At 36.5% G+C, this 13,489-nt stretch overlaps 1 protein-coding gene across 1 annotated transcript in view; it reads left to right on the top strand.

Moving 5' to 3' along the window:
- ANO10 (anoctamin 10) overlaps positions 1-13,489 on the top strand; it is a 127,307-nt gene that overhangs the window by 71,816 nt on the left and 42,002 nt on the right. The window contains exon 12 of the mRNA XM_009081925.1: positions 9,369-9,485. Within this exon, the coding sequence (XP_009080173.1) occupies positions 9,369-9,485 (117 nt within the window). The remainder of the gene's footprint in view (positions 1-9,368; positions 9,486-13,489) is intronic.

Raw genomic sequence — 13,489 nt, 5'->3', positions numbered from 1 at the left:
ACACAATTGTTTCAGATTAGCTAGCTCTATTGGACCCATTTCAATTAATTTCTTTTGATTAAAGTTGCACAGGAATAGAGACAACAATTAATCTGCATCTTACGGTGTGATATATTCCAATACCATTTGTTTTTCTCTGATGAGTCATGACTGTGACATTTTGCTTATTATTTAACATTGCGTGATTCACCTTTTAGTCCAGATGAAAAAATGTGCTGTGTCCTACAGAATTTACTTACAACTTTCAAAAAGAAGTAAAGCAAAGCAAGCTACTTACAGTCAGATGAATACAATACAGTAGAAAGACAGCTGTGCATAACACTGAAATTTGGAATCATGCAATGAAGATGTATTTGCAGTGTAGTGAAACACTGTTTTGTTTAAAACTTCTTTATTCAGATACAGTTCTTTTACTTACCTTGGTGTTGGGAGGTGAACAAATCTTTCAGTAGGATTAATGTTCTTGTGAATCAGCTTTGAAAATATCTAAGACTGTTGCCTGTAGAGAGAGAGACCTGCAAGGGAAATAAGCAAATAGCTGTAAATACAATGCAATGCGTCTAGTCAGAGAACTTGTTATTCGCAGGTAAAGTTAAAAGCTCAAGTGTATATCATCTTTGAGGAGTGACTGGCTGAGACCTCACTCTTAAAACTAAACTCCAGTTATCTATTTTGTTTCTTGCTGTCAAGGTGACAGACAAAACCACCAATTTCAATGTTTAAAATAGTTTAAATTCTAATATAGTTGCTCCATCAGCTTTTCCTAGCATAAACTGAAGAAAAAACATCAGATTGACAAGTCTAATTGTCCTTCAATCTCCAGATCCAACATACCGTTTTGGGAAAACCATCTGTAAGGCTTGTTGAAGTATAATGGATTTGCTTTCATACTTGTGCATTTTGATAACTTTGCTGAGTCTGTCCAAAACTCAACTGGGAGTTTTATACCTGTTTGCTTTGGCTTGGGCTAGGACAGATGAAGTTTGGTTGAGGCAGGACCAAAGAGTTGTCAAAATCTCTGATGCCTGCAGGAGGTGACAATTTCTTTTTATCATTGAACCAACAGTACTTTCAAACTCCTGGCAGGAACAATGCTTCATATCTCCTTGCTAATCACAGGTCATCCCGTCAGGTAACCAAGGAGGAATTTCAGAGACCTGACAAACTGAATTCCTTGCTATGCATAAGTACAATGACATGTGCCATAATTTACTTGTATCTTTATTTCATATAGGAAAAAATGTATGACTTAAATGTGGAAAGAAGTATAAGTTTTGTAGATTAATAGAAAATGGAAATTTTTTCCCCTTCCTTGATGTGGAACATTAGGGCATTTTGACAATAAACTATACCTGTCAGAATGGGAGCCAATATGTAATGTTAGCAATCAGCTAAGAGGCACTTCATATGGCTTGTGGTTCATCATCCTGTCAGTTTAATTCCATGGGCATCCTTCTCTCCACTTTTCACTCAGAATTTATTTCAGAGCGTGATCAAAGCTCTGCAGTTCATTACACTCAGCATTAGCTAATTTGGCTTTTGGCAACTCTTATCCCAGTTCCTATTAAAATGCTAGCCATAAATTGAGATAAGTCTTGTGCCAAAACATTTCAGGATTATCAAACGGTAACACAGAATGGGTATATTATCATGCTGCTTTCAAGACTATTGGGTTACTGGAAAATTAACCATTAGCAAATACTTACAAGCTCCAAGACAAATTTACATGTACAGTGGGTTTTTTCATGTCTTTTGAATTGACTACAGGATGAAACAAATGTGAGAAAAATCACATTGTTGTAACGTTTTTGAAGCACTCATTTGTGTATGCTGTAGTTTCATAGAGAGTTCTATACAGACAGTTTTGGAAACGTGCTGTGTCTTAAAATATTTTAGGTCACAGAATGTGCTGTATTTATACAAGATTATTAGGGTAACTTTTTTTCCCCAGCTGCAGTCAGTTAGAAGTCTGTGTACAAGATTGATATCAGAAGATCTTTTATTTAGAATTTTTTCTTCCAGCGGGTGTTTCTAGAACCTGCTGAATCCCTAATTTCTAGCCATAGATACAAAAATGGCAATTTGTTTGAAGATAGGGGAAAGTGCTGCTTGGGTATGTAAGTGAAACGCCCTCCCTACCAGCTCTTGCCCTACTTTTGTCGTATTTCAGTCTTGAAGTAATCTGAAAGAAGGCTTAAAATTCCAGTGCAAAAGATCTATAAAAAATTTGAACAGATATGTAACTGGTGAGATGTAATGAACTTTTTGTCAGTGTCAAGTTGGTGACAAAATTTCTCTGGATTTTGGGCTGCCTCACATCTTAATTGTTATTGCTGGAGAAAATTGCAGAGAGCAGTTGAGTTTCAAATTCTTTTCAAAAAGTCTAATAAAACCAGATAATGCTTCAGTTCATTAGTGACTGAACATGATGTATAACAGCTGTGGTTTAAACATTAGTAAAAAGAAACTATAAATAATTATGAAATTTGTTTTTAAGAAATTATTGAATTACTAGAAAGCATAATGACAGAGAAATTGTCGCAACTATGCAACTGATCAGATTACTTGTGCTTTCAAGTGTATTAGCATGTTTTTTGGTAGAATTTATTTAGTAGATTTCATCTGATGACTTATGTTTAAATTTCTGTCTGGTTTAAATGCTTTCTAAGGCTTTCCAAGAGCAGGGCTAAGTTTCAGAAATAGGACTGGATTGCTCTGCTTTCTTTCTAACCAGTCTTACAGAGCTTATCTGGAAAACAGAAGGAGAGTGCAAAAATATGTAAAGGCAGAAGGGAACAGCTTTCTCACAAGGAGATAATGTTTGTTCTGCTTAACTTGTTGCTTCTACTGTTGCTTCCTGGAAACATGAGCATAGAATCAGCTTCCTTACAGATTGCCTTTACTTTTTTAAAAAAACCCCAAACTTTTCTTGTTGTCTTACATGTTAGTCTCTTGCTCAGGAATGCTGGTCATTTTGATAGTATATGAACCAATTGTAGTATTTAGAATAAATTTACTTCTGAAAGCAAGCAGTTCAATAGTCCTGACACATAAGACCAAGACTTGCATGGAAAGAGGTGTATTTCAGTGCACCCAGAGGCCAGAACTGCTAATGTATGTGTAACAGTAATAAAATGAACACCTATTATGCTATAGCTTAATTCTTGTTATCAGAAGCATAGATTTCTACTTGAGTGTATTGGTAATAAAAGTACAGACCAGGATTTCTGCACTAATTAAAACAGTTTTGAAGTGTAAATGTCAGGAGACTCTGTGCAAGACAGCATTTATCTTTTCAGACACGTGAATTTAGTACATGTCATATCCAACCACACCTAGGGAAAAATAAAGGTAGCATTGTAATTTAGCCATTGAGTTAGAACATCTGGATTGAACGTAGGACTTGGCCATTATCAGGCTTAAATGTTTTTCTGAACATAAATATATTCACAGATCTGCTTAAAACTAAACATTAGCTTAAATATTCTGTTGAGCGACGCTGGGTTTCACAAACGTGCTGGTGTGATCCGTAGGAGATGGGAGATCTGCTCTTGCCCTTCTGGTGGTCTGTGAAATGTTCCATCAGAAATGTAGCCACCAGTTTTCCTTGGGCAGACTTGGCAGGTTTGTGTGTGTGCTCATCATCTAAGAGGAAGAAGTGGATGTTCTGAGACAGATTATAAATGGACCAGATAATGCCATCTCTGCTTATGCTTTCTGATATATTTTGTGATAGGTTTCTGTTCAGTTGTATCTATCTGAGCCATGTTTTAATGGGACAGGCTGAAAGTCTTCCTGCAGGGCAGGTTCTTTTAAGTTTGGAGTTTTGAGGTTTTGCATTTTTACATAAATTTCTCTTACCTTTCAAGAAAATTGAAAATCTAAAAATAAAAGAAAAATATAAATGTATAAAAATAAGATTTGTGTTATGTTGGGAAGAAGCATTGTATCTGTGCTCTGAAGCAGCAGTGTGAAGACTGACAGAAGGCTTACCCTGATGTAAAGAATGTGCTTAATGATGCTCCTATGAGAAAACTGCCCAAACTTGGTAAAGATACAAGTTTCTGAAACATCTTTTGTTTTTGCTCTTCATAGAGACTTAAAGGAGCACATCAAGTGTAAGTGTATGAACGTTTCAGCTGTATTGAGCATATTCCCGCTGAGAGCTGAGACAGATTTCGCTGTGCTGCAGTGGCAAAAGGCATTGGATCTGAGGCAGGAAGGCTGCACTTCAGACCTAGTGTTTCCCTGGAGTCTCAGCAGGGAGGAGGAGAAAGCTTGTTCTGGATGAAATGAGGGAGAGATAGGTTGTGCTGGTATGGGGATTTATAGGGTAGATGGAGCTTACAGATTGGGGCAGGCATCAGGACTTTTAAGTGTGTGCATACATATGTCTGGGGGAAGAGAAGGCAAAGACTCAAGCTGAATGGGAGAGGTGAAGGTAGGTGCCTTGAAATAGGACTAACACGACATAACTTTTTTGTCATTCCTCTCCCTCCCCAGGATTTTGTCTGTGACTAAAACGAAATTCTGAATGGAAAATTCCATAATAATATATATGGGATATGAGGTTTTTAAAGCAGCATTTATCAGAGCGGCGGAAGAAAGGACCTTTTCAAAGCCCCTTAGCTGTGATAATCCTGCTCCATTAACAAGACTCTGTATTGAAGCCAGTTCAGTCTAAAAGAGGGAAGGAAAGCTTGGTCATGCTTTCTTCTTATGTGTATTGCAGAAATATTTGTTCATAAATTTATTGTAGTCTATTAAAGACAATTTAATTTAATTGAACTTCCTGACCTTTGATGGAAATTTTTCTTTGCCTGTATTCCTCCCCTGACATTATTTTTCACTTTCCTCCTGCCTTTTTTCCTCCTCTCAGAAAGATGCATGACCCAAAGCTGAAAACTGTTGCCACAGAAAGACATATATTTTTGTTTATTTTTTGGTCTGTTCTTAGTGTTTGATCTTAGCTTAGTTTAATGTCAGAATACTGTGATCCAGAGTCTTAGCAAAGAAGCTAATGATCTCCCTACCTTCAGCTCTGACAGCAACATGATCTTGCAGGGATACTTTACGTTGGCAAAGGCATTTTGCGTAAGCCAGTAGAGGACAGAGGTTCCAAGTGATGTGCCATTCTCAAGTGTTTGCTTTTGTGTAGTGTTCCTCACTGGTGCAGAGTTAGCAACCAGTGGTCATCTTGTTTCATACCATGTTTTGCTTCTAGGCTGGACTAGGTCCAGATTTCTGATTTTAATTCAAAGTTTCCATAAATACTGGATTCTAAAATAGGCTTTTGATACAAAAATTCATTTAAGTCTCTCCAAGCTGATGTTTGGAGTGCACTTTATAAGCTAACCAGCAACACAACTACTGCTTATGTTCTTTTCATTTTTTCTTTTTCCTTCCTTTATTTTTTTTCCTGTTTGAGTAGATTTGTCAGGAATTGCTGCAGTAAACCCACTATGGAAATCAAATTAGCTGTTCATAATTCCAGGAATTTAACCCTAATTTGCATTTTCTGTTTTAGAAGAGGCAAGGTTGGGGACCCACTACTGCAAAACACAGCTGCTGCTTCCACTCTTGGTGGTGGCTGTGTAGAACAGAAGAGTTCTTCTGGCTTTCTGAGCACCTGGCACAGGACCACGAAGAGTTTGATGGCACTGCATTTATCAGGAGGAAGAGATTCAGTGCTGTTTCTGTGCCTGCTTGGCAGATGGCAAAAAAGGAGGGAACTTTGCTGTTGGGACTGGAGGGTTTACAGCTTGTAGGAATGTTACCTTGGGTTTTGCTTGCAGTGAAATAGTCCTCTTGTAATCATGAAGGGCATGTTCTTGGAAACAACACTGCTTTTTAATGGTTGCAGTTAGAAATAAGGCTTGGGTTTATCGCCTGTTTAAAAAAAAAACCACACCAAAACAAGCAAAAAAAAATCTTTATGAAGAGACTTTAGTATTGAACAAATACATTAGCACTAGTGTAATAAATTTGGATAAAGTTTAGAGACTTGGTTCATATTCATGCTAGTGTTAATGTAATGAAAGCAAATCTTGCTGTCTTCTGGTGATTGATACTGTACTCTTAAGACATTTCTTTCTTGAAAGCAGATGTCTCCTTTTTGTGGATCTGACTTGCAGTAGTTATACTAAAACCAGATTAAGAAATCAGTATGGGATGTGAATGATGTAATGAAGTCAAGTGCTCATCTCCCTACTTTTTCCTTCAATTTCTCTTGAACAAGTACTTGCATTTCCTTAGTCAAATGACAATTTCAAAATGCAATATAAAGTCAATAAAATAGATCCATTTTTTTTCTTATGACCCACATTCATCATTTCTGCCAGTTACCCGGCCAATTTTATTAAATATTGCTCCTAATTTGCAAATAAGAACAGCTGGAAAAGTTATCCAATGGTAGCTGTTGCTCTGATGTCTTTTTTTTTCAGGCTCATGGGAGTTATGAGGTGAGATTGAACTGAATTTGTAGTCTGTTAAGTCCTATGTGTTTTCTGAGGTCACAGTCTTGCACCCAGGGACATCCCACGCAGTACTGAGCACTTTATAAAGCTTTGTTCTGACTGGAGGGAAAAGAACATAAAAAAGCTATTCTGAGGGGTAAAACAAAGGTCTGCCTAATCCAGTAATTTTAAATTTTTTTTTCTACAATGGCCCATAGTGGATGCGTAGGAAGAAGGATAACAGTGAGGCAAGCAAAAGTTGTGACTTTTCCCATCTGTACTCCAACTTCTGATCCTTCTCTGACTCGAAGACTTTCTGAGTCAGGTTCTGTCTTCATGCTTAAGTCTGTATCCTTGTGTTTGTTGGCTGAGTTGTGCAAGCATGAATACTGACTTCTGACAGTTTTCTGCTAGTTGGTTGATACTGCAGTAAAGCTCTTCACATGATGAAGTAATTAAAACATGTTGCCCTTCTAAATCTGTTTTAAAAAAATACAACTTTTTCCAGGATTATATGCAGTATTTTTGTTTGTTTTCGTTCTGGTTTCCCTAGAGGTCTCTTCTATTTCTCTCTCACCTGTATCAAAATGGAAAAAATGTCTCTTTACTCCATAATATTATTTATGTTTCCTTGAAATAATTTTGATTTATTTGCTTAAAAGTTGTTTGAATTTGGAGCTACTTTGAAGTTTCTGTGTTAAGTTACTAGCTTGGCTTATGTTTTCAAAGCTCTTCAAGAGACACTGCTTGAATAATTACAGTTCCAAAATTGGATTCTCACTCATTAATATGATAAAATATAATTATTTTTTCTTTTTTTGAGCAATATGAGATGAATCCCAGTCCAAAGGACTTTAGGCAACTAGAAGCTACATTGTGTGATGCTGAGTCTTTAACTGTCCATTGTAACTTTCCTAATGAATATCCCTCTCCAAATCTCTCAGTTTTTTGCTAGTTCTCTTCTAAGTGTAAGATTTTAGCTCAGTCCTGTTTTGAGTTGCTCCCAATTTTTTCCCTTTATTTTCCTGTTTTCATACCGAAGTTTTGTCTGTAGACTAGTTATTCCCCTTCGACCTGTGATTACTTATGACTCTATTCTGCATAGGAGTATTGCTTGTCTTATTTTATTACTGTATTCAACATTTTTCCTTTTTCCATCTAAGAGATTCCTCCAAAGCTGGCTCTGAGACATGTTTTATTGCTGTGTATTTCTAGCATAAACCAACGTTGTTTGCTATCATTTGTTTTGCAAGAAAAGTTTCTTAGTAACAGACGCTATTAAGTTGAGTGGGAAAAGAAAGATTGTGAGTGGGAGAATGTTTTACTGCTGACATAATTTTTTAAAATAATGTGGTATTAACCGTTGCATTGCACAGCAGAGATGCCAATTAACCTTAGTCTCTGTTCAGGTTTTCATGGATGACGTGTTAGCATTGTGTCAGTTTTCTGCCTTCCTTTCACCCCTTTAAAGACAGAATTTTTACTTGCACTAACTGTGTGTTTCCTAGACCTAACTATGTTTCTGTAACACATTTTAAAAAATAAGTTAATGTATCGCTCTTTGTTGTTGTTCTCTTAGTTGTTGCCATTATCTGACTTCTCACTTTAACTCTTATTTATTGGACTTGGCTTGTTTAAAGTTTCCCTACTGCTCCTGCAAAGTCTGTACTGCTTTTCTTAGCTTCTTGTTATGTAATTCCAGAATCTCGGGGATTTTTGGTCTGTTATGTTGTTATTCATGTGCCCAAGTTCATTGAGATTATACAGTTCAGCAAAATCTATTTCAGAAAGGAGCACTGATCTGCTCCATTTAAAAAAAAAAAACCCCAGAACAGGGGAATTTGGTAAGTAGCTTGGACATGCAATCTAAATTTAAGCACCTCTGTGAGTATCATGTCAGTGGAACTTAAGCATGTGTTTCAAGTTAAGCAAATGTCTTTAAGTGCTGCCTTTTATTGGTCAAGGTTTTCTCAGCTAGGAGCAAGTTCCTGCTTACGAACATGCAGCTTAGCCCTTGATAGAATGAGATTTAATTATTATTTGGATTATAGTGACAAAAATGAAGAAACAAAACCACTGCCTTGACAGTTTGGCACTTGTTTTTTAGTGAGATGAGAGGAACAGTGCATGTTTAAGTGAAATTTAAAGACTGCTCAGTGACTGGGTTCTACAGAACTTCAAGCCTGTTTTCTCTTAAATGAGATTATAAACTTGTGTTATAAATTATGATTAATTTGACATCTTATATGTGGAATGTTTCTCCATTTCCTGAAAAGGTTCTGTTCATGAGTGCACCACTACTTTAAAGGTTGTATTTTATTTTGTTTTGTTCTCTTCTGATGCTTTGTCAGGAGTGCTTTTACATCTCAGTAACTTCTCTAATGCAGAAATTCTGTGTTGGTTCATATTTCTTTACAATGAGCTTGTTTCATGTGTATCACAACATATATATATGCACGTCTATATGTTGTTATAATTTCATCTAGCTTCATGTAATTATATTTATATTTGTGTATATATGTGCATATAAAAAATTCACTATGAAACTGTATGTGCTGGGTGCCATAATTCAATTTTGATGCACCAATAATATCTTCTAAAAGCTGTTATTTTATCTGGAATCACAAATGCAAAATTGAATTAAAAATTTATCGTATATAGTGAAAATAGGATTATTATGAAAATAGCAAAACTATATATCTGTTTATATTAAAATTATGAGTGACTTTAAATAGAAAAAAATGCAAAGTAGCTGAGGCCTAATGTGGTTATAGTAAGTTGTCTGTGTTGTACATATCACAAGAAATCATTGTTTATACCTCTATTGCTAAAATTTTGAAATATTTTTATTCTGTTTTCTCCATGGTTCAGACTCTATGGAACAATGTTTTTCTTATTGTTTTTTTTCCCCAGCACTTGCTACTAGCAATAAAGTTTATCATGGCGTTTGTAATTCCGGATAAACCAAGAGATATCCAGATAAAACTAGCCAAATTGGAATTTGAATCTTTAGAGGCTCTGAAACAACAGGTAAGAGCATTTCAAATACTGCTTTATTTTCTTGTAATCCATCATTGCTTAAGAAGTAGAGCAGGGAGATGAAGGTTTTAACCTATGCATCTCTTTTCAACACACCAATATATGCAAGTCAACACCAGAAAAATTATCTTACTTTACTGACTGCTTGAAATTCCTGGTGTGACCAGTAATGTAGCAACTTGTAATGTCCATTGTCCTTCTATGTGTAAGCAAACTTTGTTTATATTATCACTTTTAAAGGACGGCGGGCTCTGTGAAACCCCATTTCATCCCTGGTGGTGTTTGTTGTTGCAACACTAGGATTTCTTTCATTGCTGAAATACCATCACGTGTAAACAGTTAACTTGGCTCTAATATTAATATCAGAAATTGTAAACAGGCTGAACATGTTTGAAATAATTGTGTTGAGAACTACATATATGTGAGAGAATGGTAAACTTGCCTTGTTTTAGTGTCCCTAAGAATATTCTCATTTTATTGCTTAAATAAGATATTTTACAATATACTTAACAAGCATTCCAAAGCAATTTAGCAAAATAAGGAACTGGGTTGTTTTACTGAAAATTTCTGGTTTAACAAAGGATTCCATAGGATGAGTGGTGGAGAACACAAGAGATGAGGAATTGTATGGGATTAGCTTCAGTAGGATACAGAGACGCTACAGAGCTGCTTTAGCAATGGCAGCATTCTTTAGGCATTTCTGACTGTACCATGCTCGATAGGATTTCTAAGCTATTTTACATATCAGAAGCAAACAAACCAAGAAAACCCACCCAGCATCAAGCTGCAGAGATTGGTTCACCTTTTTGTGATCATTCATTGTTGTTTCAGATATTTACACTGCAGGGCATGGTTTTACATGAGCATATTTGTGTGCTCCACATGCACATGTGTGAACTCCTATTATGTGTGTAAAACAGGAGGTTACTGTTTAAAGCCTCTATTGTAGCTGCATGTGACAAAATGATCTCTCGATTCCCGACAAAGTGAGCCTGTAAACAATACACTGCCTTTTCTAGTTAAAGTCCCTGAGTTTTGTGTGATACTGAAACATCTCTATTGAGGTCAGTGCTGTCTTTCATAATCAGCCATAGCAAACAAAATCCAAATTACAATTGAATCTAATGCCTGATAGTTACATGTTTTGCTTTCCTCTAGTGTGGTGATGTGAAGTTATCAGGAGCTGGTCAGGGATCTCATGTGGTTTTTAGATAATATTAAAAGAAACAGGACTACATTTCTGTTTCAGTTGTTTATTCTCTGTTTTCATTTTGTAGACAGGCTAAACTAGGTCATCCACTGGAACCTTAAGGTCAAGTGAATATGGTCACCTTTGGTTATAATGTTTCAATTGGAATAGATAGAGTCTCTTTCAGTGTGAGTGTGCATGTCAGCAGTTAAGTCCTTCATCACCTATCCTTGCATCTCTGCATTCCTACAGTATTATATGCCTGATTCCCAGTTCTTTGGGGTTGCTTCATTAATTCAGTAGTGAAAATTCAGTACTCTGAATTTCAGCAAGAACCAGAAGCCTGGCCTAGTTCTCACCTATACTTTCAGGCTTCCTACAGGATCCAGGAAGAGTATTGGCTGGGTTTCAGGTGCCTTGGTTGGTACTTTAGTCACAAATGTCTGCCATCACCTTTTCAGATTTCCTCTGATTGATACTGTGCTATGTATCCCATAGTCATGCAGATATTTGGGCTTTTGTTTCTTGTGCCTTAGGGTTTTTTTGAGTGAAAAATAGCTGCATTTGAAAGTAATATGTTGGCAGTGCAAAAAGATACAGAAACATTTATTTTAGAAGCACATTTTCTAGTTCTTCCTCCTGTTACTGAGAGTCATTGTGGTAATTTGTGCTGTATATAGTTCTTTCAAGGAAAGAAAAAAGAACAACAAAGTCCACCAAAACAAGTGTTTAAGAAAACAGACATAAGTGAATGGGGCAAATATGTTGTGGGACCAAATGTTACAGCAAAACTGGTTTATATATTATTGTGTGAGTGTGCATTGCATTCCTTTCTTGCTGCTATCCAGACCTGCATTCCATTCCCTTTTACCATATGAGCTTTTAGAGTATTGCTGTCTGAGGATGCAGCTATTAGAAGGGTATTAACAATGCCAGACTGTAAACCTCTGAGATACCACAATAGATTATTAGGCTCTGTATATAGTGAAAGAAGATACAGCTTCTTTGAATGGTTGTATTGATTATGCTTTGGATCCTTAACTTTAGACAGTGTGAGCACCTTTACATTTTCATTAATGCTAAGCTAATTGCTTTTTAACCTGGTGCAGTGGGACTGTAACTATTCTGTGTTCAAATCCATTTGGATACTTGAGTGTGTATTTGAAAGGGGTTTTAGGGAATACAGTGTCTCAGCTCCCTAATAGAGATGAATAGTCTTCATTAGAGCTTGTTACAAAAAGCCCTCCTATAGGGTGAAAAATGCTGTAATAAAAAGAAATAATTTTCTATTGGAATGTCAGTCTTCTTTCCAAGTCCTCGAGCTTTAAGAAAGGTTTTTAGGAACTTCTGAAGTGTTTCTTTGAAACATTTCTTTACATAGCTTGTGTTAAGGCTGTTGAAAGGGAGTGGACTGTAATGTGATCTATTTTGAAAATGCTTTGTTATGATACACTCTGAGCAAAGAATAAATTAATGTAAACTCTTTAGTAGAGGACTAGAGAGAATATGTATCAAGATTTTTGGAAGAGGAACAGGAGTGATTCCTTTCCCATTCCCTTAAGTGTTGCCAGGTTCTTTGTCATCTGGAAGGAAGCCTGGATAATATGCAATTAGAAATGGGTATTGTTTGCTACTAGGGCGATGGGCACTTTGCTGGTAAACATCATGATCCTTCTTAGGGAAGTAGCTGTCTGGTAAAGTGGGGTGAGGTGCCCAAGACTCACCTTGCATCTTTGCAGTACTCTGCTCTGCTGCATCTATTTGCTGCAAGTGCAGAAGGTTGCTATGCTCTTTGGTCTAGTTCCTGTTTCAAGGAACCCCAGTATAGGTGTGTTTGCGAGCAGCAAGGGAACAGTCAGTACATTCTTCAGTGGTTCAGGAATTACCATCAGTGTACATCGTATGTTGGGCCAGTGTTGTAAAACTTGTGTGAGGTCACTATCTAGCATTTTCAGGGCAGTGACAGTGAAAGCTTCACTGATAAGCACTTTAGCTTCTGGACATATCAAAGCTTTATGAATAGACAAAAGGTCCTCATGGTTGGTGATGGGTCAGCAGTATATCCTTATAAAAGATCTAAGTTCCAGAAACACAAAGCAACCACAGATTAAACAGCATAACTTGCATTTTGTGGACTAGATTGGAGTCATGTTTTCAGGTATTAGGAGATCTCCCCAGTATTGCCGCCTTCTAATTGTAGCAAACATCAAATAAATACCTTTTATTTCTGCACTGAAACTAGACCCAGGCAAAGCAAATAAGACAAACTGGGGAAAAAAATTATTAATGCAGTTATTTTCTGATCATGAAATACAGAGATTAACAATTCCAACATGAGGGATAGCTATTTTTCAAGAAATGATAAGGTTTTAAATTATGTGGAATGGCATAACGTTTCACAAAGTGCAACTACTTAATGTCAATACAAGCTCTGAAAACAAAAGCTTATTGATATAAAAATGCTTGTGTTTTTTTATGGTACTTTTGCATTAAAACATCTGAATTACATAAATTTGGTAATCATATTTTTCCATATAGCATCTCCTTCACCACTATCTCAACAAAATAAACATAGCTCTGCTGGCAACAGTAGACAAATAAATTCCAGTGAAGAGCTGGCTTTTTCAGAAGAACTGTTGAGGGGAAAAAACTGTCCTTCAGCTGGAGCAGAAATGCAGATGTGTCAGACTTTTGCTCTCTGCATCCCTTCCCAGTTTCCTCCCCACCCCCTGCCCTTACCTCCAAGGGGACCTAATCTATAAATGTCCTGTCATCCCTGTGCTCTAGCTTTCTCCTTACTATTCTA

This window comes from Acanthisitta chloris, unplaced genomic scaffold, assembly GCF_000695815.1.
Source record: "Acanthisitta chloris isolate BGI_N310 unplaced genomic scaffold, ASM69581v1 scaffold6319, whole genome shotgun sequence".
Taxonomy (NCBI): Eukaryota; Metazoa; Chordata; class Aves; order Passeriformes; family Acanthisittidae; genus Acanthisitta; species Acanthisitta chloris.
The sequence above is the reverse complement of the archived record's forward strand: the minus strand, read 5'-3'. Positions and strand labels throughout refer to the sequence as shown.